Here is a 24,033-nt window from a genome sequence, read left to right as displayed (position 1 = left end):
TCATAATGTGTTGGAAGTTGTAAGACTTTTTAAGAGATATTTAGATGTTACTATTTACCTTAACAATTAACTACTCCTTTTGTTCATCCTCCTTCTTGAATAGCCCCATCGAATCCAACTGTTCAATGCTTCTTCTCGGACAACATTGTCAAATCTCGTTTTTCGTGTTCCTCATCCTCATTAGACAATGTTATCAAATTCAATTGCTTGTATTTCTCCTCAGACATCATCGTCTGCTCTCTCATCGTGTTCCTACTCATCCTCAGACAACACTATCGAATCCAAATATTAATGTTCCTCCATATCTAAGTTAATTCAGTAAAAAATCAATATCGATAACAAGTAATATGTTGCAGGCTCAACTTTTTTTTATCAAACGTATTAAAGATTGATATCACTCCATCAAGTCACATGGACTAATGTTAAATGGAGACTTTGCAATAATAAGTAACCAACTATAAAAAATAGCTGCAATCTTAGAAAATTGATATTATTAAGAAGAAATCAATGCTTCTGTCTCAAGAGACCAAAGCTACTTGAACAATAAATTGTGTTATTGTTTGTATTTGACTTGTGTTTTATTTGAACAAACTTGTTTACAGTTATTTTTTATTTGTTAATGAATAATAGTTCTTGTTTATGATTTATATTTTAGTAAGTTTATAGATAATGGTTCTTATTTATAATTTATGTTTTTAGTTTATTTATTTTGATTATCCAATGTTATTTGTTTATGAATAATAATAATTTAAAAAATTAAATCCTAAATCTAATTATAATAAAATCTTTTAAAAAACCTAACTTCAGCTTAAAAAAACATTAAACTTTTATTTATTTATTTATTTTTTTAAAATCTTAAGTTAATTGAAAAACAAAAATCTAAATTTAAATTATAAACTCTAAATTAACCCATTAAACATATTAAGTTGGATATATATATATATATATATATATATATATATATATATATATATATATATATATATATATATATATATATATATATATATATATATATATATATATATATATATATATATTCGTTATCATTTCATATAATTTTTATTAGAATAAAATTTGGAAGTCACATATTACATTTAAGATCTCGTTTATTTGGATGTAGCGTTATTCACTGAAGAATTTTTACATATGATATGTGCATGAAAAAAAAATTGTATTATGGTTAGTCGTATGTGTCACGAGAATATTGAATCGACAATTCACTTACTTTTGCATTATCGAAGGATGACTAGTATTTAGATTATTTTATAGAGTATTACTAGGATTTATTGAGTGATACCCGAGTATTTGAGTTGTTATTAAGAAGTTTGGATTGATGACTAATATGACATATCTACATATATGGTTATCATCTCAATTATTTTTTGTTTTATTATCTAGTTAGAGAGAAATCGTCGAACTTTTAATGATCGTAGGCGTCCGATGAGTATAGTTCATAATGTTATTATTCTAATGTTTTCTTATATTCGTTCCGGAAAGACATTAAAGCCCATCGGGGAGTTAATCGTTTCTTTCAAGGACTTGTAAGCTCAATAACTTATTGAGTGATGCTTTTTTTTCATGTCTTTTTTTATATTGTGTTTAAATTATTTTTATCATTTATTATATATATGAACCTTCTAAAAAAAATATTAACTAGTTATAAAAAAATGATATGTCATTAAATTAGTAACTAAATTAGTAACGTGTATTTATTTTATAAATAAATATTATTACGTAGATAATAAGTTAATGGTATTAGAAAATCGTCGTTTTATATATATATATATATAATAATAATAATAATAATAATTTTTAACATAAATAAATAAATAATTGTAAATTTAAAAAATATATATACAATTAATTTTAAATTTTTCATATATTTTCATTTCAGTATAATTATTACACATTGTGTACTTTTGATGTTATAAATATACATTGTTTCTTAATTAAGATTCTTTGTTTCATCTTAATCTTAGTTTATTGAGTCTAACTTTTTTTTAAATTTATTCACATTCATTTTTCATATAATCTTATTTAATCTTAAATTTAAGTATATATTTTATTCAGTTTATATCTTCAACTTATTTATTTTTATATTTATAAAATTATTTAATAATTTATATTATATATATTTATTAATTTAATTTTAAATATTAATAAATAATTTAAATTAAAAAAATTATATATTTGAAAATAAATTATATTAATATATTAAATTTTATAAAATTTTGTTAATATATAATTTTAAATATTAATAAATGATTTAAATTAAAAAATAATGTATATTAAAATAAATAATATGAATATATTAATTTTTATAAATATATATTTAATATAAATATGATATATTTATATATAAATTTTTAATAATATTTTAAAATAAAAAAAATTAAGATAATACAATTAAATAATAATAAATAAACAACAAATATTTTTTCCGGGAATCGAGACAGAGTTGAGAGAAAAATATTAAATAAAGTCGTGGACGAAGAAGAATAGAGAAATGAATAAAATATGATAGAGTTGAGAAAATGAGATAAATAATAGGTTGAAAGATATAAATTTTTTTATTTTCTCTCTTCAATAATTTGTGATAGTGTTTTCTTGCCCCTATAATTTTTCTAAATAAAATTATTAGAAATAGACGAAATAAATAAAAGAAAATGAATAAAAAAATTAAATATATAATAAAGAATGAATAATATAATTAAAAAAAAATAGATGAGAAATAATAAATAAAATGTGTTTGATTATAATGTTGTAAGTAAACTTATTATGCAAAATTATGTATAACCTATTGCGCAAAAAACCAAGTGTAGCGTTTAAAAGTTGAATCAAACGAGGTATTAATATTAAAATATTGTTTTTTTTTTGTTTTTAGAGAATTCTTCTTTAGTGGTAATTAGTCTTTCCATTTCATTTCAATTGTGATCAGTCACAATGATGTCATTGAAGTCTGCAATATTCTTTTTTGGTCAACTATTGTAAATGATGATGATATTTTTTTTATTAAACTTTTCACAATCATAGGCATAGTTTGGATTCAAGTTTTTTTTTTAAATCAAAATAATTATTATAAACAGTCCTACATACTATTTTAATATTAAAATAATAATTTCTGTTTTTTATCTTGCTGTCGGCTCTTCACTTTTCAAAAGTTTAAGGCTGCAACCGACGTTTCTCTGTATTTTCATTCAATTTCATGTAACGTATATGTTAGTATTTTTCTTACCTTATCTATATTACTTATCTTCTGCCGAAGGATGAAATGTTTCTATTATCTACATGTTAGTGTTTCGCAGGATTTAATCACTGTTCATTTCTTCTTTTATTTGTTTCAAATCGCAAACAAGGTTACTATTTCCTTTTACTTTATCTTTCTGCCGAAGAATGATGGTTTCTATTATTTACCTGAGGTTAGTATTTATAAACATTTAATTACCGTTCCTTTTATATTGTTTATGATAATAATTATATTATGTAAATATGCATAATATAAATAAATAATTAAATTTAAAATATATTTAATAAAAAATAAAAATGCTAAATAGTAAATTAAATTAATTTGAAAAAGAATAAATATTAAGTTAAGTAGGAAGTTCATTGAACTTCAAACAAAATCAATTTGAAAATATGTTCATTCAAGTCTAAACACTTAATTGTTCATGTCTAGTTTAATTTCTATCTACAGCTAGTTTGATAGGTGTTTTTTTTAGGTTTTTATTTTATTTTATTATATTATTTTTTAAAATTCTCTAAATCAAAGTATTATCATTATAATCAATCATTCATCAAATTAACTAAAAAAAATATTTTATTTTTATTAAACTTTAAATAAAATATTATTTAATCACTAAATCAAATAATAATTTTTAATAATAATTTTTTTATCAAGCAGAATTTCTTTAAAAAAAAAAAAAAAAAAAAAAAAAAAACAGGATCAATCAAGTTCTTAAAATATTTTTTAGTGTTTTCCTATTGGAACGAATATAAGTTACAGTTATGAAATTATTTTTTTCTTAAATCTAATAAAATTTTCAAATAACCCCTCCAACTCAAACTCCCTATTTTTTTTAAGTGTTTGATTTTGCACATTTTCACTTACAAAATTTTTTTGTATGAGTGTTAATCTTTTTAAGTCCTAATCCTAGTTATTTGGTTAAAGGTTTATGTTATTTAAATAATTCAAATCTAAAATTTTTTTTGTACACTCTTCTTTTCTGTTAAATAAAATAATAAAATACCATTTATTTTAAATTTTTATTTTTTAAATTTTTTATTAAATTTTTTTTATATCTACTAAAAATTACCAACCATCCTTATTTTGAAATAACTCTAAGTTATATTAATAACTCAATTCGAAACAACTATGAAATAAATGGATATATATGGAAATACTAAGAAGTTGTGCATGGTTTTGGAGTTTTTTTTTTTTAATTTAGAAGGAAAAAAATAATAATCGTTGAAAATTTTGAGTAGGTAATAATTATTTTTAATAAAAAAAAAGCTTAGGCGTTGTTCGAATTCCATTTTTTTTAAAAACTCAAAATAATTATTTTATTACAAATAACCCATATAAATGGCTTAGGCATAGACTTTGATTCTAGCTTAAACTTGTACTAACTTAAACTTGTTCGGTATGTTTTTTCAAATAATCATATAAATTAAACATCATTTCTCACGTCTTTTATTAATTATATCACTCAATTTATTAAATAAAATACTAAAATATCTTTATTTTAAATTATTATTAATTATTTTGTTTATATATATTAATGCCATTTAAATTTTAATTTTTTTAAAAAAATAGCATTACCTCCTCAAAATTATCATTAATCATTCATTGTTTTCTCTCTCTTAGTTTTTGTAAATGAGAAATAATAGAGAGTAAGAAAATTTTGAAAGAAATATGTAGAAAAATGATACATCCCTGTTAGATTAAAAATGTAATAAGAGAGAATTTTAAAATTTTAATTCAATGAAAAAATGAAACATAATTTCCCAATATATATTTCTGTCAAAACTTTCATTCTTTTTATCATTTAAATAACCTATTACCCAACAAAGCCAAATTCTAGTTTATTGTTATTTGGTCAAATAGACATTTCAACCCTAAATTTGTGAGTCATTTTCATTTGCTACTATTGTTGACCCTTATTTTATATTATATTTATTTATGTTAGTACATAATTCTAAGGATAATTGAACTATGAGTCTCCACAGTTGACCTTTATATTTTCAAACTAATTAATTTAATAATTGCAATACCAGTAAATCACATTAACGAATAATTACTAAAGTAAGAGAATTTGAACAAATAAGTTGGTTTGAATAAGATAAGGTGAACAATTTTTTCTCTCTTCATAACACTAGAGCAAATACTATATATATATATATATATATATATATATATAATATAAAAAAATAAAAAAGTTGAATCAAACTAACCCACTGGTGAAAAAGCATAAAAGGGGCTTTTATTATATATATATACCTTTTATTATTGCACGCCGAGCCAAAATAAAGAAAAAAACAAGTTGGCAGGCGGCAGGCCAGAAGAAAACAGCTATTTATATATTAATTCCAGCTAAAATAAATGAATGAATTAATATTTCTAAAATTTATAATTTTATATAAATATCATTATGTTTATTCCAATTTTGTCAGGTTAAATTCATTTCTTTGTAATAGCATTTAAATTCCTTGGATCCAAACCACTTATTATTCACCCCCATTTTCTTAAAACTTTTATTTTTCTCAATTCTTCAATCTCTAATTCTAAAATTTTGTTTTTATTTTATTTATTTATTTATTTTATATTTTCATTTCCAATTATTTGTCATTATTTAAAAAAGTAAGGGAAATAAAAATATATTTTTATCTTTCATTTAAATTTTTGTATGTACAAATAATTGTAAAAAACTAAGATAAATAATAATAAGTAAATAGGAAGCCAGAAAGAAGTATTAAAATGAAAAAGTAAATATAAAATAAAATTGAAGAGAAAAAATAAACAAAAAAAAATGTTCAAAAAATAAGTATGGTTGTTAGTGGGTCAGACTCAGTTAGTTTGTTAAACAAATATGTAACAGCCTTAACAATAATAAATACTAGTTTATTTGAATTTGTGACAATGATACTTAGTTTAAGTCATTTTTAATATACAAAATTGAGCCTAAAAAAATACATGTTAAAGTTCAACCAAAAAAAAATTATTTTTTTATCATCAAACTGCTTAACTCATCTAAAATACCAAATATCTTTACTTTATTTGTATTAAACTTCAATTTTAAATAAACAATAACATTTTAATAATTTATCCTACAAATTTTTCAATAACATACTCTTTCTTTATCAAAACAAGATATCATTTTTTTTTTATCATCAAACTAATTAACTCATTACTAAATTCCAAATATCTTTACTTTATTTGTATTAAACTTAAATTTTAAATAAAGAATAACATTTTAATAATTTACCCTACAAAACTTCAAATAACATACTCTTTCTTTATCAAAAAAAAAACTCAAAAAAACCAATGATCAAACAAATTCTTTGGAAGATCATTGAATTTTTTTTAATAACCCTTTATTCTATACATGCCCTTTTTAATAACCTTTCTTTAATAATAAAACAAATATTATTAAATTTGTTAATATATAAAAAAAAACAGTACTAAAAAATTGCAACAACACACCTAAAACTATCCTATTATTCATTCAAAATATTCTAATATTCTTTATTTTAAATTATTATTATTTATTTTATTATTATATATTAATATTTTTAAGTGCTTTTTATAAAAATAAAAAAAAATCTTCACTCTCAAAATCAAATCATGACCCATCATTATTATCTAAATAATCAAATTCAAAAAATATTATTAAATTTATTAATATATACAAAATTTAAACATTATTTAATCTAGATCAACCCTTCAATCAAATATTTAAAATAATAAAAATAAATAAATGCCCAAACCCAATTTCCAAACCATGCCAATTTTAAATTAACAAATAACCCAATTTCCAAAAAAGTGATTATATAATAATAAAAAAATAAATGCCCAAACCCAATTTCCAAACAAGGCCAATTTTAAATTTACAAATAACCCAATTTCCAAAAATGTGATTGAAAAATAAAAAAAAAACAATACAAACCCAACATATTTTGGTATACCATACCAAAGCAAACAAACCCTAAACAAAAAGTCAGTAAAATACTCAACTTTCTCATCATCCATCCTTCTTCCTACTAGTGTTAGTCATGTCAAAAGAATCAATCCTGACCTAAGCACAGCTAGCTACACACAATTGGGACCACATCTCCATTTTTCCAATTCTAATTAGGTTTAGGTTTAGACCCATCTAATTCAAAACAAGACAACAACATACATGTATATGAAATCAATCTTTTTTTTCTAATGAACAAGAATTGAAGAAATTTGCAGACAGCTATCTATAATCACATTACATTTATTTGCATTTGCATTTGCATCAGAATCAGTTAAAAAGAAGAAGAAGAGAAGATTGAAAAACAATGATAACAACTATTCTTAATTTCATACCTTGACTAATCAATCAAATCAGTCATCTTCTTCTTCTTCCTCATCTTGAACTCTACTCGGTTTTGAACAAGTTCCAATCTTCTTACAATTCCCACTTTCAACATAAACAGCCGAAGACATCTCCATTTGACAAACCCTAACAGCACCCAACAATCTCTCCGGCAATTCATCTTCACACTGTCCTTCAATAACAAACCCCATATCTATCCTAACAGCAGTAACATATCCCAAAGCAAGATGTAAAATAGCAGAAGCAATAGCCGAACTACCAAGATCAACATCAACTTCCAAATAATTCTCACCCCTATAATAATTACAAGTAAGAGCTTTACCCAATAAACAAGCAGCATAATTTCCAACTGCAGTCTTCACAATCCAAGGTCCTTTCACTATCCTATTCACCAATTTCAACCGTTGATTCCTAAACGTATCATCTCCATTAACAAATCGATGTAATAGAGAACCATTAGGGATAGGATCGTCAGTTGAGAAGTAAAAAACCGCACTGTGATGTTCGCGACCAGGGACTTGAAGATTAATAGCGAAGAGAAATGTTTTAGAGTTAACAAAACCTTTTGATTGTGCTGTTTTGAGACAAGACATTACTCGATTATCAGGTCGATTGAGGATGTTATCGAGTTTTGAAGATGATTTGAGCCAGTCAACGCCGGTTGGTTTAAGTAACCAATCACCTGATGGAAATTTCTGTTTCTTTGTGAGGTAATCTTTTCCACGGAGATTGAATAGATCTCCTGGTGGTGATGCCCAACCGTTGGATCCAGTTTCGAGGTCGACGTGTTTGAGAGAACCGCCGTTGATTGCTTCTTTTCTCCAATCGGAGGTTTCATTGGATGAGATTGTATGGTGATTTTGCTTCTGCTTTGATGGCGCCATTGGAGTCTCTCTCGATCTTTCTCAATCTCTCTGAATCTTTATGGAGGAAGAGAGAGAAGAGTTAAACTGATGAACTGAGGCCATTACTGTGGGTAGCTAGCTAGCTGTAAGCTATACGATAGATAGGGTGTGGAAATAGATTGGACGAATTTACCCTTTTGTTTTGAATAAATTACAATTGGACCTACTTTTGAATCTCTTTATTGTCTGTCAGTTTGACAGCTAATACAATATTATTTAACATAAATAAAACTAAAATATTTAATCACTCCATTCATATTTATGAATGGAGACGGATTCAGACGGATCCAGGATTTCGAACTGATTTAGGCTTTAAAAAAATTTAAAGTATGCTTAAAATAATAACGAGAAAATTTTGAAAATAATAAGTATATAAAAGTAAAGTTTTTTTTTTCGGGTGGGCTTCAGCCCACCCGAACCCTTACATAGATTCGTCCCTGTTTATGCCTAGTTTTTATCGATATTAAAATGAAATAATATTTAAAAATGAATTTTTTAAAAAAAAATTAAGTATTGTATTTTAGATTTAGATGTTCTAATTTGTCGAAATTGGTTTGAGTGACCATAAAAATGTGTAATATAATGAAAAATTTAAGAAAATTTGAAAGGATAGATTTGGTATTTGTTTTTCAAAGAACTTCGTAGCGACGTAATTTCGTTCACAGTTTATTAATTTGGAAGTATTTGTGTATTAATTTTTTTTTTTGAGATATACGCGTTTAAAACTGTCGAATACGATTTAAATGTTTTAAAATGTTTGTTAACACTCTGTCAAGTCTCCACGTAGGAAGACCTTTAAAACTGTCTAATACGATTTAAATGTTTTAAAATGTTTGTTAACACCTTTTCAAGTCTCCACGTAGGAAGACTGATACGATACATGTATATATAATTACTTTAAGGCAGACGTTTCAATTCATACGATTCATGGTTGCATACGGAGACATGAGAATAATTGAAAAAGTCAAAAAGATAAGAATTGTTATTTTATTTTTACAAATTTAATATTTTAATTAAGAAATAAAAAATGAATGTTAAAATAAGAATATAAATGTTTATTGTAATAATTGAAACATATATAATGAGTTTAAAGTTTTGAGTCTTATTTTAATAAAAAGAATTCAAATTCAATCACATCTCTAAATAGCAATTTGGTCAAATATTTAATGTCTTAGTTTATTTAATTTTAAAAAGCAGTTGTGATAATTGATAGTCAACTAGTGAGTTAATGCAAGTTCAATGCACTGCTTCCATCTTTGAAAACGTGTTCTCTAAAATCTAGATTTCAATAAGTTTAATTTTCTTTTAAAAATAAAGATTTCAAAATATTTTTATTTAGATTTTAAGTATTAGAAATAGAATAAGCAAGGAGATACTGTACAAGTTCATGGAAAAAAAAATATTAGTGTTTTTCATTTTATTTACTTTCTTTTAGTTAATGCAATACCAAACTATTCATGGCATATTTTATCTTGAGTTTATTCTATAAAATATTAACATTTCATACCCATTATTTATTAAATTTAAAATTTTAATTGAAAATCCCACTAAACATATGTCTATTACTTGGGGGAGGTTTTTAACCTGCGTTTGAAAGTGTGTTATTCTTCAAATTGATTTTTTTCTCCTTCGAAGTAAATGCTTGTTGGCGCCATGGTTGATTTCTTATTCTTCTTTTTTCCGCGCCTCTAAATTAAAGATTGAATACCGACATCATTGTAGATAAAATTGTCCAAAGATGCAACTGATTTAAGTTCAAAGGTTGACAACAAGGAATTGTTTTGAAGGGTACATAATATGAAACAATAAATTCGGCTCCTACTACTTTGTATAAGGTAACAATTGTTTCATTATCGAATGTTTAAAATTGAATTGAGAACATAATTGAAGTATTGTGTTAGTTAATTTTCTTATTAACTGTCACTTGAAACATTCTTATAATTTATATCACAACCATTGTATTCCACTTTGTTTTTTCTTTCATTTTTTTAAAATTTTTGGTAGATCTTTTAATATCTCATAATTATGATGATTATATTTATGTAACTTAATCAAGAAGCTAAACAGTACAGCTAAGATTATCTGTTGATGGTTCTTTAATCATGCAATCAAACAAACCTTTTCCAATAATTAAAGTTGACATGAAAATTTAACACTATTATCTAATTTCTTTCTTTTAATTCTGTACAAGTCTACAAAAAAATTTCTAAATGTACCTTCTAATAAATGGGCTTACTTAGCCCAATATAGTTTGGAATCTCTTAAAGTCATGTTTATTCTTAGAATTGGCCCAACTGGGAAGTTTTAGGTTTGCTTTATTTAATTAATTAAGATAGTTTTTTTTATTATTATAAAAAATCTCAATATAATTAAACATTTTTCATCAATAAATCAATTAATTTTTTATTCCATTATATATTAATATAATTCTTTTTATTAAAAAAAAAAATCATTTTTCTCAAAATCATCACTAAATTTTGTTGTATTTTTTATAATTCAAGATTTTTTAAAAAATTTTTATACCAAAAATATCCTTAAATTGGAAATATATAACCTCTTTAGTAGGTTCAGTGTTCTAAATGGCGGGCGGTGACGGAGTAAATGACTGACTGCCTACTGCCTCGGGTGCCTAGGCGGTGCTTAGGCGGTTGGATATTAATATATTTATAAATATAATAAATATGTTCTATAATTATCGTTTTACCAAAAAGTGAAATTAATATTCTCTAACATAGTAACATTTAACAAAAATAACTATGTAGACGAGCTGAAAAAGAGGTAGATGATCGAAGAAGATGTAGATGATCAAGGAGGTGAGGTGAATGAGATAAAAAACGGAAAAGAAGAAGAGAAATGAGGAAGATAAATGAAGAAGAGAAATGAATTGGAATGTAAAGAGTCGTTTCAAAATTTAAATAAACAGTGGAGATAAAGAGTTTTTTTTATTAAATATATATATATATTAATATTAGTAATTAATTAATTGAAAATAATAAATAATTAAATAATCTGACCGCCTCATGTATAGGCGGAGCGGTGTTGGACTGCCTACTGCCTGGACACCGCCTCGGCCGCCATTTAGAACACTGAGTAGGTTAGTAAGCAAACCGACCGAACTGAACCGGTCAAATCGAGAAACCGGTGGTCCAAAATACCTTGAACTAAACCATTCGGTTCGGTACGTCGAATATTTGGTTGCGGAACCGTACCACCAATCGATTGTATTTTAGTTTAAATGGAATGAACGCTCCGCAATTCCTTCGACTTCGATGCATCAAATCATCCTAGTGGATGTAGAGGCTTTTCTTCCTCAATCGCGTCATTAACTAGGGACGAAGGAGGCAACAAACATACATAAATATGTTTTATCTTAAAGTGTTTCATAAGATGTAAGTGAGAAATATTTTATTTTAGAAGAGTCAGATTTCAGGATACAGTTCAAATGAATACGAAAAATTTTCAGCACATTTTTTTAAAGATTTTGAGAGTTTGGCTCGTGGAGACTTAGTTGGTAAGATGGTCCATAAATTTGTTGAGAAGAAATATCGATTAGAACTAATAATCACGTGAGTGCCTTCTCATGATTTTTTATTTTTCTTAAACCGACCAAACAGATCAATAAACCAAAACCAACACGCTAACGGTTCGGTTGTACACCGTTTACCAACATTTATAAACTTTCATTATATACAATCTAGTAAAAATAACGATCTAAATTTTAAGAGAAAAACAATTAATTATTTTGAATTAGAATAAAATTACTTTCTATATTATTTTGAATTATGAAAAATATACCAAATGCATTTTGTTTTTCTTTCTTTACTAAAGATGGTGAATATTTATTGATGATATTAAACATAATTTACATGTGCTTGATTAATTGGTGTTATTTTCACCTTAACATTTTAAGTAATAACCTTCATAATAAACCCCTTAGTACAATATTCATGTCATCTATGTTATATCCACTTTTGATAGTTGTAAAAAAAACATTTACATTTTATAGAAACTGAAGATATAATAACCTCAAACAGTGATTTAATTGAATAAAATAAATAAATAGAAATAGATTCAATACACATAATTTCAAGGATTATAAAGTCCTACATCAAATCTGAAATGTCTTCAACTCTTGAACAGTATAAACACAAAATTATTCTGCAGAAACAAATAACACAACAGTATGAAGCTAGAAAAAAGTTCAATCAATAACAAACTGTCAATGTAGAAATTTCAACTTCCTACTTCAAAATTATGGTTAATGTAAGAGATCCTTACATCCTAAGATTCAATTATGTTTTTCGATAATGATCAAGAAAATACTCTAATTTAGGTAAATCAAACATCTGCAACAGTTCTAATTCATGAATTTCCTCATCACATACACTCTCAGCTTATTATACAAAGTTCTAATGATCTAAAAAATATTGGGTTTTCGAATATTGGGTTTTCGTGAACCTTATTTAGGCGAAGGAACATTATTTTTCATTTAGATTATTTGAGTTTTACGGAACAATAGAGAGAAGAGCAAAAACAGATTCAAGGGTGAGGTAGCAGCGGAAGAAGATTTCCGTTTGTAGAAGTTTACACTTAGATCTGTTTTCTGAGGCTACGTTCTAAATGATAAAGATCTGTTTTCTGAGGCTTCTAAGTCAATCCAAAAGAAAGAAATCATAATTGCAGAATTTGTAAGGTCGGTTGATTTTGCTCTTTGTTGCTATTTCAAGATTATTGTGTGATCTTGATGCAATTGATTAGACTCTAGTTTGATTTATATCTAGAGTGAATCCTTCCTTATGGATTGTTAAGTGGTCTATTCAGGTTTCGTGATTTTTATTCTCGATTTGAAGTGAGGTTATTCCACGCTAAAACTTGTTTTGCATCGTTTTGACTTCATTTTGTTGGAAAAGTGTTCTTTCACATTTTCCCATCATCATCATCAGTTAATTCAAAATCAATCAAAATCTTTCTAAGATCAACTTCTCAAAGAAAGTGAATCTTCTATGGTTATGAAACACAAAAAGGTGTTATTTTTCTCCAGAGATTAGTGATTGAATAAAACAGAAGTCAAAGCTAGGTAAAAAAGAAAATAACACAATCCGATTTAAAATGAAACCCTTAAGGTAATGTTGCAGAAATAATCAAACTGTGTGATCCTCATTCAGATTAAACCAAAATTCGTGAAGCATATATTGAAGATTCATCTAATTGATATGAAATCGGAAACAATTAACATCAGATTTGTTACCTTTTTTTATCTTCTTCTCAAACAAAACAGTTTGCTAGCTTCTAGTGTTCCTTTCTCCTCATCGTTTGTTTCTCAGTTTTAGCTAATCTGTAAATCCAGTAGACCTGTACGTATTACACGATTCGCACATCATTATAATCGGTGTAAAGAGAACAATACAGATCTAGAGGAAATAGAAGTTGAAAATAATAGTAATGAATGTGTTGATTACCAGAGCGAGGACATGAGCGACGATTAAGATTGCTGCTAATAAAGGTATTGCATCGAGGAATCGTGGCTTACTCGATATCTGTTGTTGATTCGCCATTTGTGTGTATGTGTGTGTGTGAGAGAGAAGGAGAGAGAGAGATGCAATGAAGTAAGCGATCACATGAGGAAGGAAGGTGCTAAGAAAAGCGATTGATAGATAAAAAAGAAAACCCGGTTCAGAGGGACGGTTTAGGCCGGAATAAGAAAATGTGTTTAGATATCTAACAATCCAAATGATCATAATTATTATAGAAAATTAGTATTTTATTACTTAATATTTGTCTCTCTTATTATTATATATTTAAAAATTATTACAAAAATTATTTTATTTGTAAGATAATTTTTAAATTATTATAATTTATTTGAGTAATTTAATTGATTTTTTTTTTTTGTCTAGAATAAAATTAAATTGAGGTGTAAAAGTTGGTATGTTATTAATATATATGTTTTAATTAAGGAGAATTATCATTCAAATCCAATATTAGGTAGAATTTATTAGCCATGATCCACACTTCAACTCAAAGTGCACTTTTAGTTAAATTGAACCTATAATCTTTTGATCTATTAAGCCAATTCTTACTCTTAAGCCGATTCTTACTATTAAGCTACATTGGTGTGATAAAATTTTAAGTTTTAATCTTGAACCACTATTGTTGTTATTGAGTTGATTGATCAGACCTAATTTAAAATGAAGTGTCAAAGCTTAAGTTTTTAAGAGAGTTGGGGCAAGTTGTTTTTTATCAATAGATAAGTAACTTACATAAGTGAGAAATATGAGATAAGTGTGAGTGATATATAAAGAACAAGTGTGTGTAATTGAAACGTTTGATTGTGATAGTGGAATCGAGTTCTTAACAAAGTTCGATAGAGACGTAGACTAATTTTTGGGTCGAACTCCGATATCAAATGTTGTGTTGTTGTATTCTCTTTGTGATTGTTTGTTGTTAAATAACTTACTTCTTTGATTGATTAAGGAGAAATTTCTCTATAGTGGTATCAGAGCTTAGTTTGGGCAAGATTAAGATCAATCTTGAGGAATTTTGGAAAGGTCTTCAACGTTGGCTAGTGATACGGAGAAGGAAGAGTCCAACTCAAGCACATGTAGAGACAAAGTTTAAAAGGTTCAACAATATACAAGAAGAAGATCAACATAAAAATTTGCACATTGAAAATTCCAGTGGCAGCCAATCTCAAGCATGAAAACTAACATTGACAGGTTCGATGGCAATGAAGATTTTCGCATCTGGACGCAACGAAAAATCATGGCTCTCTTGGCACAATAACATCTTCTACGAACCCTAGAAGAACCAGTCTCGTGTCCAATGGAGATTAATATGTCCACCAAAGATTAATAAAGATCAAAAGAGATAAATGACAAAGAAAACGATTGGCACGATCATTTTCATCTCTCAGATTATGTGATCCGGTTGATAGACAATGAGAAGACTCCAACATTGATGTGGAGGCGCTTAGACAAACTGTTCCAATCCAAGTCTCTAATCAACAAAATTTACTTGAAGGAGAGTATGTTTTGTTAGTTTCTTTAGTCTAAATCTTTAATCCTTAAGTCTATAATTTGTATACTCTATGTCGATAAATCGAGATAAACTGTAATTGCGGAAACGTACCTGGATCTTGAATGCAGAACGGTTCATTAAGCCGTTCTTCGTTATTCTCTTCTTCTTGATCTTCTCTTGATCTTGAATCTGGACCTGAATCTGAATTTGGATCTTCTTGTTCCGGATCTGTACCTGGATCGGAATGTCAGATGTGGGTGGGGTTTAAGTCTTCCAACCCTATATCGATAGCCTTCTTCTTGAGTGTTCTTGAGAGATGAACATAAACCTTATTGTTCGATGAGAGAAACAAATAGGATGGCTATCTATATGGGTTGGGGACCTAGCCCTAATATACCCATTTATTATTCGGCCCATCAACGAAATAATGAATGGTATTTCTGCTTCTACACAAATATGTCCCCATATTTATTATAGATGTCCAAATAAGCCCATAACCTTTATACTTTAATAGATCACTTTATTTGGGCTTTAATCTTTATTATGATAACAACTAATATACAATTATTAAATTATATATGTACCCAAATATTGGAAATAATTCCAACAATCTCCCACTTGGGTCATATAATATTTCCTTCAATTGTATATTATAACCTTAAGAGCTCAAAATATTGTTATCATTACAAATACATCTATATCAATCTCGTCCATCAATTATAACAACATAGGATTAAAGCGGTTTTTGTTACATTAATTCGTAACTAAACCCTCAATAGTCACATATGTCAATACAATCAAATGACATAGATTAAACATGGGTGTGTAGTGTGGATTAACATGTAGTGTGATCTTTAACATGTCTAATACCAACTGGTCCTCCTTTATTCCTTATAGAGATCAATCTGAATAACTTTAAAATCTTGATTTTCTTTAAAAACTAAATCTTTAATTTCTTTAGAAACTAATTCTTTAATGTGCACATAAATTCCAAATTGTATCTATACAAGCATCACAATACAAACTCCCACTAAAACTGTATATCATCTAAATATGTAATATCCATATGAACAATATGTTCATGAAAGACCTCGGATAGCAAATATTTAGAGAACGGATCCGTAATTTTAGAGTTTGTCCAAATATGCTCAATAGATAAATAAATATTCTGAATTCTTTATTTTCCAAATAGTTCGACTTAGTCAAACTCATATTACTATTAAAGTAAAAGAACTGCAAATTATTGTCACGTAATAACTTTAGTGGTCTTTCTATATCATCCATAATTTGCAACCTCGTGACAAAATTTTGCAGTCAGATTCTTTAATTGGATACCACAAAACACCTAATAAATTCTGCCATCAACTTGAAATAATTCGAGTGTCTACTTAACACTCTTCCAAAAATTAATTCTTTAAACTAAAATGATGTGGCACGAATTTTCGATTGTTTTAGTATCCAACAAAATTCGAATCAATATACCAAATGATCTCTATCCGATTCGATTTCACTATATGAGTATGCAATGTTTTGTTCTTAAAATATCACATTAGTTGTTTGGTTGCTTTCTTAATGATCCAAAACAGGATCCTTCAAGTATTTGTCCAACATCATAAATATTCTTAATTTCTTGATTCATATAATCTAGAGCATACATTAAACTCTTGTTTAAGGAGTATTATGTATATATATTTATTTTCAAGGCTAATCTTGAAGTACTTATGAGACTAAATTTATCTCTAGATCTTTCAAAATATCCAATAATTAACATCTAGAAATTCTTTAGTCTAGTTTATTTTCTTTAGACCTATAAGGCCTGACCTTAACTGGACAACCCCAAAAGAATTTACCAGTTGTTTTAGTTGAATCTTTATTCCATATATAAGTTGTAATTCTTAACTCTTCCTTCCAAATGAATCAATTACATGAAGATATTCCATAAATTTTTGTTTCCAAAAAAAAAAGTATCTAAAGTAATTCTTTATTTCTTCATCTTTAATATGAATTGTCAATGCCCACACCGATGTTTCTTTCACCATCAATTGACTTTTGACAATTAACTCAACCGTACATCAACACATTTACTTTAGTAATACTGAAGTTACCATCAAATGTGTATGAGTACTGAAGTTAAATTACTCTTAGAACAAACAAAACAAACTATAATATGTATTCTTTTATGCACCACTTTCTTTAGTAATTTTCTTTTAGGTGCAATATCTGCAATTCTTACAACTTTATTTCTTTATTATGTATTAAGGTATTTGCTAAGTGAACACTATTTATGTTATTTTTGTTTCAATCTTTTATTTTTCCTACACACAATTGATGTGAGTTCATATAGAGACTATTTCTCCCTTTAGACAACTACAATTCACATCAATTAACTTAAGTGTAAATAAGAAAATCCAAATTAGATGCATGAGAATACATTATTGTAACTCTGACTTTAATGCATTACTTTTGAAACAAAATAAAACATATATTATTTATGAAATCTTTATTCTAATAATACCCTTAGCAATTTTAACCATTTTAGATATAATTCTTAAAAATACAACAAATTCTAAATATGTCTTAAAAATTATATCATATAAAATGAACTTAAGATGTTGACAAAAAAATAATCCGTATAAGCAGAAGTGTTAACTTGATTAGATAACAAAACAAATGAACAACCATACTCACAAAATTTTAATAATCACATAAATTCAAAATAATGGTACGTCTCATCATAAGATACCAAACGCAACATTAATATTTAGTCTTTGGACATTAAATATTAACTTGTAAACGGTACTCTTTTGTAGTAATCAAATATTAACAATAAGTCCTGTCAAATAATTGGTTATCTTTGGATATCCAATTATTCACATGACCCACCGAATAATTGTTACATATTTATTACCACATGTGCATAATGTTATTCTGACCAATTATTTATCTTCCTTTGGGCCGATTAAATAACCGCATGAAATACATACACACTACCTTCTTAATTTATAAAACATATTAACCTTCACAAGAGAGCCTACTTTGGTAGGATGTTGCTTCAATTAATTGATTTAATAAATTAATAAATTATGTACATACTTTAAGTGTGTAACTCGACCAATTATTAAACTTCCTTTTGTCCGATTAATAATCGCATAGTTACAAACACAACCGTCTTAATCTTATAAAACAAATATGTTCTATAAATTAATAATTTGTACATTATTTAAATTTGCAATCCGACCAATTATTAATCTTCCTTTGGGCCGATTAACAACCGCATAATTAAAAATTTAAGTGGGCCTAAAATTATACCATATTTTGAATGTGTTATTAATACCGAAAATCTGAATTTTGTTTTATGTATCAAAATTGCATAAATTCCATATGTGTTACACAAAACAAATAATTGTGATTTTACTAATCACTCAATTATTTCTTAATATCAATCAACACAATATATACATAAAGACCAAAATATGTATATATATTCGAATGTGTAATATAACATGATTGATTATTCATCCAAATATAATAATAATAATAAACAATTAAATAATCAATTACACAGATTACCCAAAATTCTAAATTTATCAAGTTAATTGATTTCCTTAATTCTTGCTAAATAACTTAATTCTTGATAAATAAGTTTTTGATATTTATTTATTCTTTAATTATGAATTATTATTATTAATAAAATAATAATCTCTTTATTCTTGTTTCTTGATTTCTGAATATATTTATATAAATTGACTTTTTCTTAATTTCTGAATATATTCCATACATTAATTAAGTCATAAATTAAATTGATGATACATCTGTTTTTTTTTTATACTAATTCATTAAATATATTACAAACTTAATGTAATCAATATTTATAAAAGATTATAAACATGATAAGTTACTATTTTTCTTTACTTAATTCTCAAATCATAACCTATATCATAGATATATATTAAAGTTTTAAAATTCTAGAATTCCATAATATATTTTACTTTATTCTTAATTGTATATAAATGTATTAATACATTAACAATTATTTCAGGAAATAAATATTTCTTCAATCTTTAACTAATTAAAATAATATTATCATTACTTTAATTCCTTAAATTAATTATAATAAGTATAATAATTAATTATTATTCTAAAACTGAATTCCTTAATTCTTTACATAATTATATAATTATTATTATTTTAATTCCTTAAATTAATTATAATAATTAATTATTATTCCAAAACTGAATTCCTTAATTCCTTATATATATATTATTATTTTAATTCCTTAAATTAATTATAATAATTAATTATTATTCCAAAACTGAATTCCTTAATTCATTATATATATTATTATTATTATTTTAATTCCTTAAATTAATTATAATAATTAATTATTATTTCAAAACTGAATTCCTTATTATTCAAAAATTCAAATTTCCTTCATTAATTGGCACTCAATATATATATATATATATAACCGAAATATATATAATATATTTATTAATATCTCTTTAATTAACTAATTAATAATAAATAGATATTAATTTGACCAATTTTTTTAAAAAAAAAAACAAATTCAACTTCTTTAACATATATTTCTCTCACTTAAATTCAAATTCAGGTTATTAATTTAAATTGATATTTTCAAATTAATAATTAAATCCAATTCTTGAAATAAAACTTTTCCATCTTCTTTATTCTTTATTATTCTAAAACCGTTTATTCTTTATGATTTCTGAAAAATCGTTTAGATGTCTAGAGTATTTAATTCTTTACTATAACATATAATTTAATAAAGATCGTTTCTAAACTGTTCATCTTCCTCATGCTTTAACAAATATTCTTTAACAAATCCTTTTCAATATTGAATTTGGATCTTCTTGTTCCGGATCTGTACCTGGATCGGAATGTCAGATGTGGGTGGGGTTTAAGTCTTCCAACCCTATATCGATAGCCTTCTTCTTGAGTGTTCTTGAGAGATGAACATAAACCTTATTGTTCGATGAGAGAAATAAATAGGATGGCTATCTATATGGGTTGGGGACCTAGCCCTAATATACCCATTTATTATTCGGCCCATCAACGAAATAATGAATGGTATTTCTGCTTCCACACAAATATGTCCCCATATTTATTATAGATGTCCAAATAAGCCCATAACCTTTATACTTTAATAGATCACTTTATTTGGGCTTTAATCTTTATTATGATAACAACTAATATACAATTATTAAATTATATATGTACCCAAATATTGGAAATAATTCCAACATATTTAGTTACAAGATGATGCTAGGAAAGAATCTTACTTATAATCTTGATGAGTTCTTGAAACTCAATATCGAGTTGGAAAACTCAGGCGAGAACGAATCAATGAGAAATAAAAACCAGACAATAATCACCTCAACTCTCTTCCTGAATCCTACAAGGAAGTCCGTAATGCGATCAAGTATGGACGAGCAAGTATCACTCTTGAAAATGTGATTTCGGCATTGAAGTCAAGAGAGTTGAAATTAAGGACATACAAGAAAGCGTGCTCAAATGGAGATAATTACATGGCCAAATGAAAAAAACTTCTACAAAGGGCAACCTTGCACCAACAATAACTCGAAAGAGAATAAAAGCAAAACATCACAATCGGAATCCACGGAAACAAGAAAGTGCTATCATTGTGGTAAGGTTGGTCATCTTCGAAACCCACTACTATATTTGGCTAAGTGATTACAAGAAGATGCAAGTGGAGACTAAAAAATCTACGAATTATGGTGATAGATATGATATTGGAGGGTTCTAATGGCGTCAATGAAAGATTCTAGGGGGACTGAGTTCTTGATTTTAGTTGTACTTTCCACATGACATACATAAAAGATTGGATTTCTAATTTTCAGAATTTAAGGGGTTACAAGGTGCTAATGGGAAATAGCAATGCATGTCAAATGGAAAGAATTGGAGATGCCAACATTAAAATATTTGATGGTGTTGTGAGGGTCCTAAAACAAGTCAGGTTCGTGCCTCAATTGTCACGAAACCTCATCTCTCTCGGGGTTCTTGATGACTTGGGGTACACAAATCAGATAATGTGTGGGAAGATGAAGATCATGTAGGAAAAAAAGTTAGTGGTGCAAAGAATCAAACAAGAAGGCTTGTATCAGCTAATTGGTGAGACCGTGTTAAGACAATCTGCATTGGTAGTTTTAGATGAAGACGAAAAGGCCACAATGTGGCATCAGAGGCTCAATCACATCAGTGAAAAGAGTCTACAAATTCTTAGTGACAAGAATATATTAGGCTTAGATATAGTCAAGAGTCTAAAGTTTTGCAAGCATTGCGTGTTAGGCAAGCAACATCAACATAAATTTAAGACCAGGGTTCACAAGTCCATGGGTGTGTTGGAGTATACCCATTCAGACCTATGGGGTCTTGAGAAAACATCTACGCATGGAGGTAACTCATACTTCTTGTCAATCGTAGATGATTATTCTTGTAAAGTATGAGTTTATCTTCTGAAACACAAAAGTGATGGATTTGAGAAGTTTAAAGCATGACAAACTTTGGTTGAGAATCTAACATATAGAAAGTTAAAGACTCTAAGAACAAATAATGGGTTAGAGTTTTGTAACGAAGTATTTGATAATCATTTTCGTGAGCTAGGGGTTCAGAGACATATAACAGTTCGAAACATACCCCAACAAAACGGAGTTGTTGAGCGCATGAATCGAACTTTGATGGATACGTCTCAATGCATTCTTTTCAAGGTAAATTTGTCCAAGTCTTTCTGGGTGAAACTGTAATGACAACAACATATTTGGTGAATCGATGTCCATGAACAACAATTGAGTTCAAAACTCCTGAAGAAATATGGACTGGTAAGCTTCTAGATCTGTCTCATCTTAGACCATTTGAATGCGCAACCTTTGCTTATTAGAAAGAAGGCAAGTTAGAGCCAAGAAGTGTGTGTTCCTTAGGTATCCTCAAGGAGTGAAAGGTTATAGGTTGTGATTGAGACAGTCTGGTGGTTTTAAAACCATAATCAACAATGACGTAATGTTCAATGAAGAAGAGTTTGTGTGTCTCTCTCACAATCACTCTAGTACTAATCATGGTGACTCGGGTATAAACGAGCAAGGGACAAATGGAGATAAATAAATACAATCCGTTGTTCTATTCATTCCAAAATATAAACTATATATATACAAGATTATAACATTGAGATCCACTAATCTAACCATTAATTTAGAGATCTCCAATATATTAATTAGGCCAACCATACATAGAAAACCCAAGATAACTATTAATTGATTACATTTATTACACCCCGCAATCGAAGTAACTGGGCGATGTATGCTGAGATTGGATCGAAACTCTTCAAAAAGAACTCTCAGAATCCCCTTCGTGAAGATATCCTCAAGTTGAAAGCGAGATGGGACATGAAAAACTCAAACCTAACCGCGTGAGACATTCTCACAAATGTCCATCTCAATGTTCTTAGTTCGTTGGTGCTGAACAGGATTACTGGAAAGATAAATTGTACTCATATTATCACAGTAAATAAAAGTAGTGGTGGGAATTAGGCAATTATGTTCTAGGAGTAAATTCCGTAGCCAACAAGTTTCCGAAACTACATTCTCAACCGCCCGACACTCAACCTCTACACTAGAATGGGACAAAGTGGTTTGGTACTTAGCCGACCAAGAGATTAGATTATCTCCCAAGAAGACACAATAGTTAGACGTCGAACGACGTGTGTCTGAGCACCCACCCCAATCAACATCAGTATAAGTCAGGAGGGATGTAACAAAGGATGAAGACAAATGAAGGCCAAAATCAAGAGTTCCCTAAATATATTGGATAATTCTCTTTAGAGCCGCCATGTGTACCTCCCAGGGATCATGCATGAAGAGAAAAACCTATTGAACTACATACGTGATATCAAGATGAGATAACGTCAAATATTGTAGAGCACCAGCCAGGATGCGGTAGAAAGAAGAATTTTACACATGAGAAGAGACTAAAGCCCCAAGTTTGGTGTGGTATCAACCGGTGTAGTCGACGACTTACAAGATGACATACCCGCACAATCTATAATCTCAGACGCATACTTTTGTTGAGAGATGAACATACCATTTGCATGAGGCCTTATCGAAATCCCCAAAAAATAATGCAAGAGACCCAAATCCTTCATACCAAATTATGTACTCAAGCTAGAGATGAACAATCGATAGAGATAGTCAAAGGATGCTGTCAATATTATATCATCAACATATAATAATAAGTATGCCATGTGATCACTTTGGTGAAACAAAAATAATGAGTGATCTGAAACAGTCCGGGAAAAACTAAGTGTGGATACAAAATCCGTAAAGTGTTTGTTCCAAACTCAAGGGGCCTACTTCAAACCATACAATGATTTTTTCAAACGACGGACATAATGAGAAAATGAGGAATCTATGAACCCAAGGGGCTGATGCATGCATACAACATCATTAAAAAGGCCATGGAGAAAAACATTCTTTACATTATGTTGGTGAATTGACCATTTC

The 24,033-nt window shown here is 27.4% G+C and overlaps 1 protein-coding gene and 1 long non-coding RNA gene across 2 annotated transcripts; both read right to left on the bottom strand.

The window, feature by feature from the left end:
* Positions 1 to 7,461: 7,461 nt before the first annotated feature.
* On the bottom strand, positions 7,462 to 8,506 carry LOC124931847 (protein ENHANCED DISEASE RESISTANCE 2-like). The gene has a single exon (XM_047472421.1). It carries the CDS (start codon positions 8,465 to 8,467, stop codon positions 7,592 to 7,594), a length of 876 nt encoding a protein of 291 aa, XP_047328377.1. The 5' UTR covers positions 8,468 to 8,506; the 3' UTR covers positions 7,462 to 7,591.
* A 5,268-nt stretch (positions 8,507 to 13,774) lies between these two features.
* LOC124932595 lies at positions 13,775 to 14,098 on the bottom strand. Its single transcript, XR_007098766.1, has 2 exons — positions 13,948 to 14,098; positions 13,775 to 13,840 (listed from the first exon to the last, which is right to left on the bottom strand). It is a non-coding gene; the product is annotated as an uncharacterized LOC124932595 (long non-coding RNA).
* Positions 14,099 to 24,033: the final 9,935 nt, after the last annotated feature.

The sequence above is a fragment of the Impatiens glandulifera genome, chromosome 3, assembly GCF_907164915.1.
Source record: "Impatiens glandulifera chromosome 3, dImpGla2.1, whole genome shotgun sequence".
In the NCBI taxonomy this organism is placed as follows: domain Eukaryota; kingdom Viridiplantae; phylum Streptophyta; class Magnoliopsida; order Ericales; family Balsaminaceae; genus Impatiens; species Impatiens glandulifera.
Note: the sequence above shows the minus strand (reverse complement) of the source record. Positions and strands in the feature narration are given on the sequence as shown.

Bases quoted from the DNA above. Each gene is read 5' to 3' on its own strand.
- LOC124931847 (XM_047472421.1), bottom strand. From the start codon at position 8,467: ATGGCGCCATCAAAGCAGAAGCAAAATCACCATACAATCTCATCCAAT.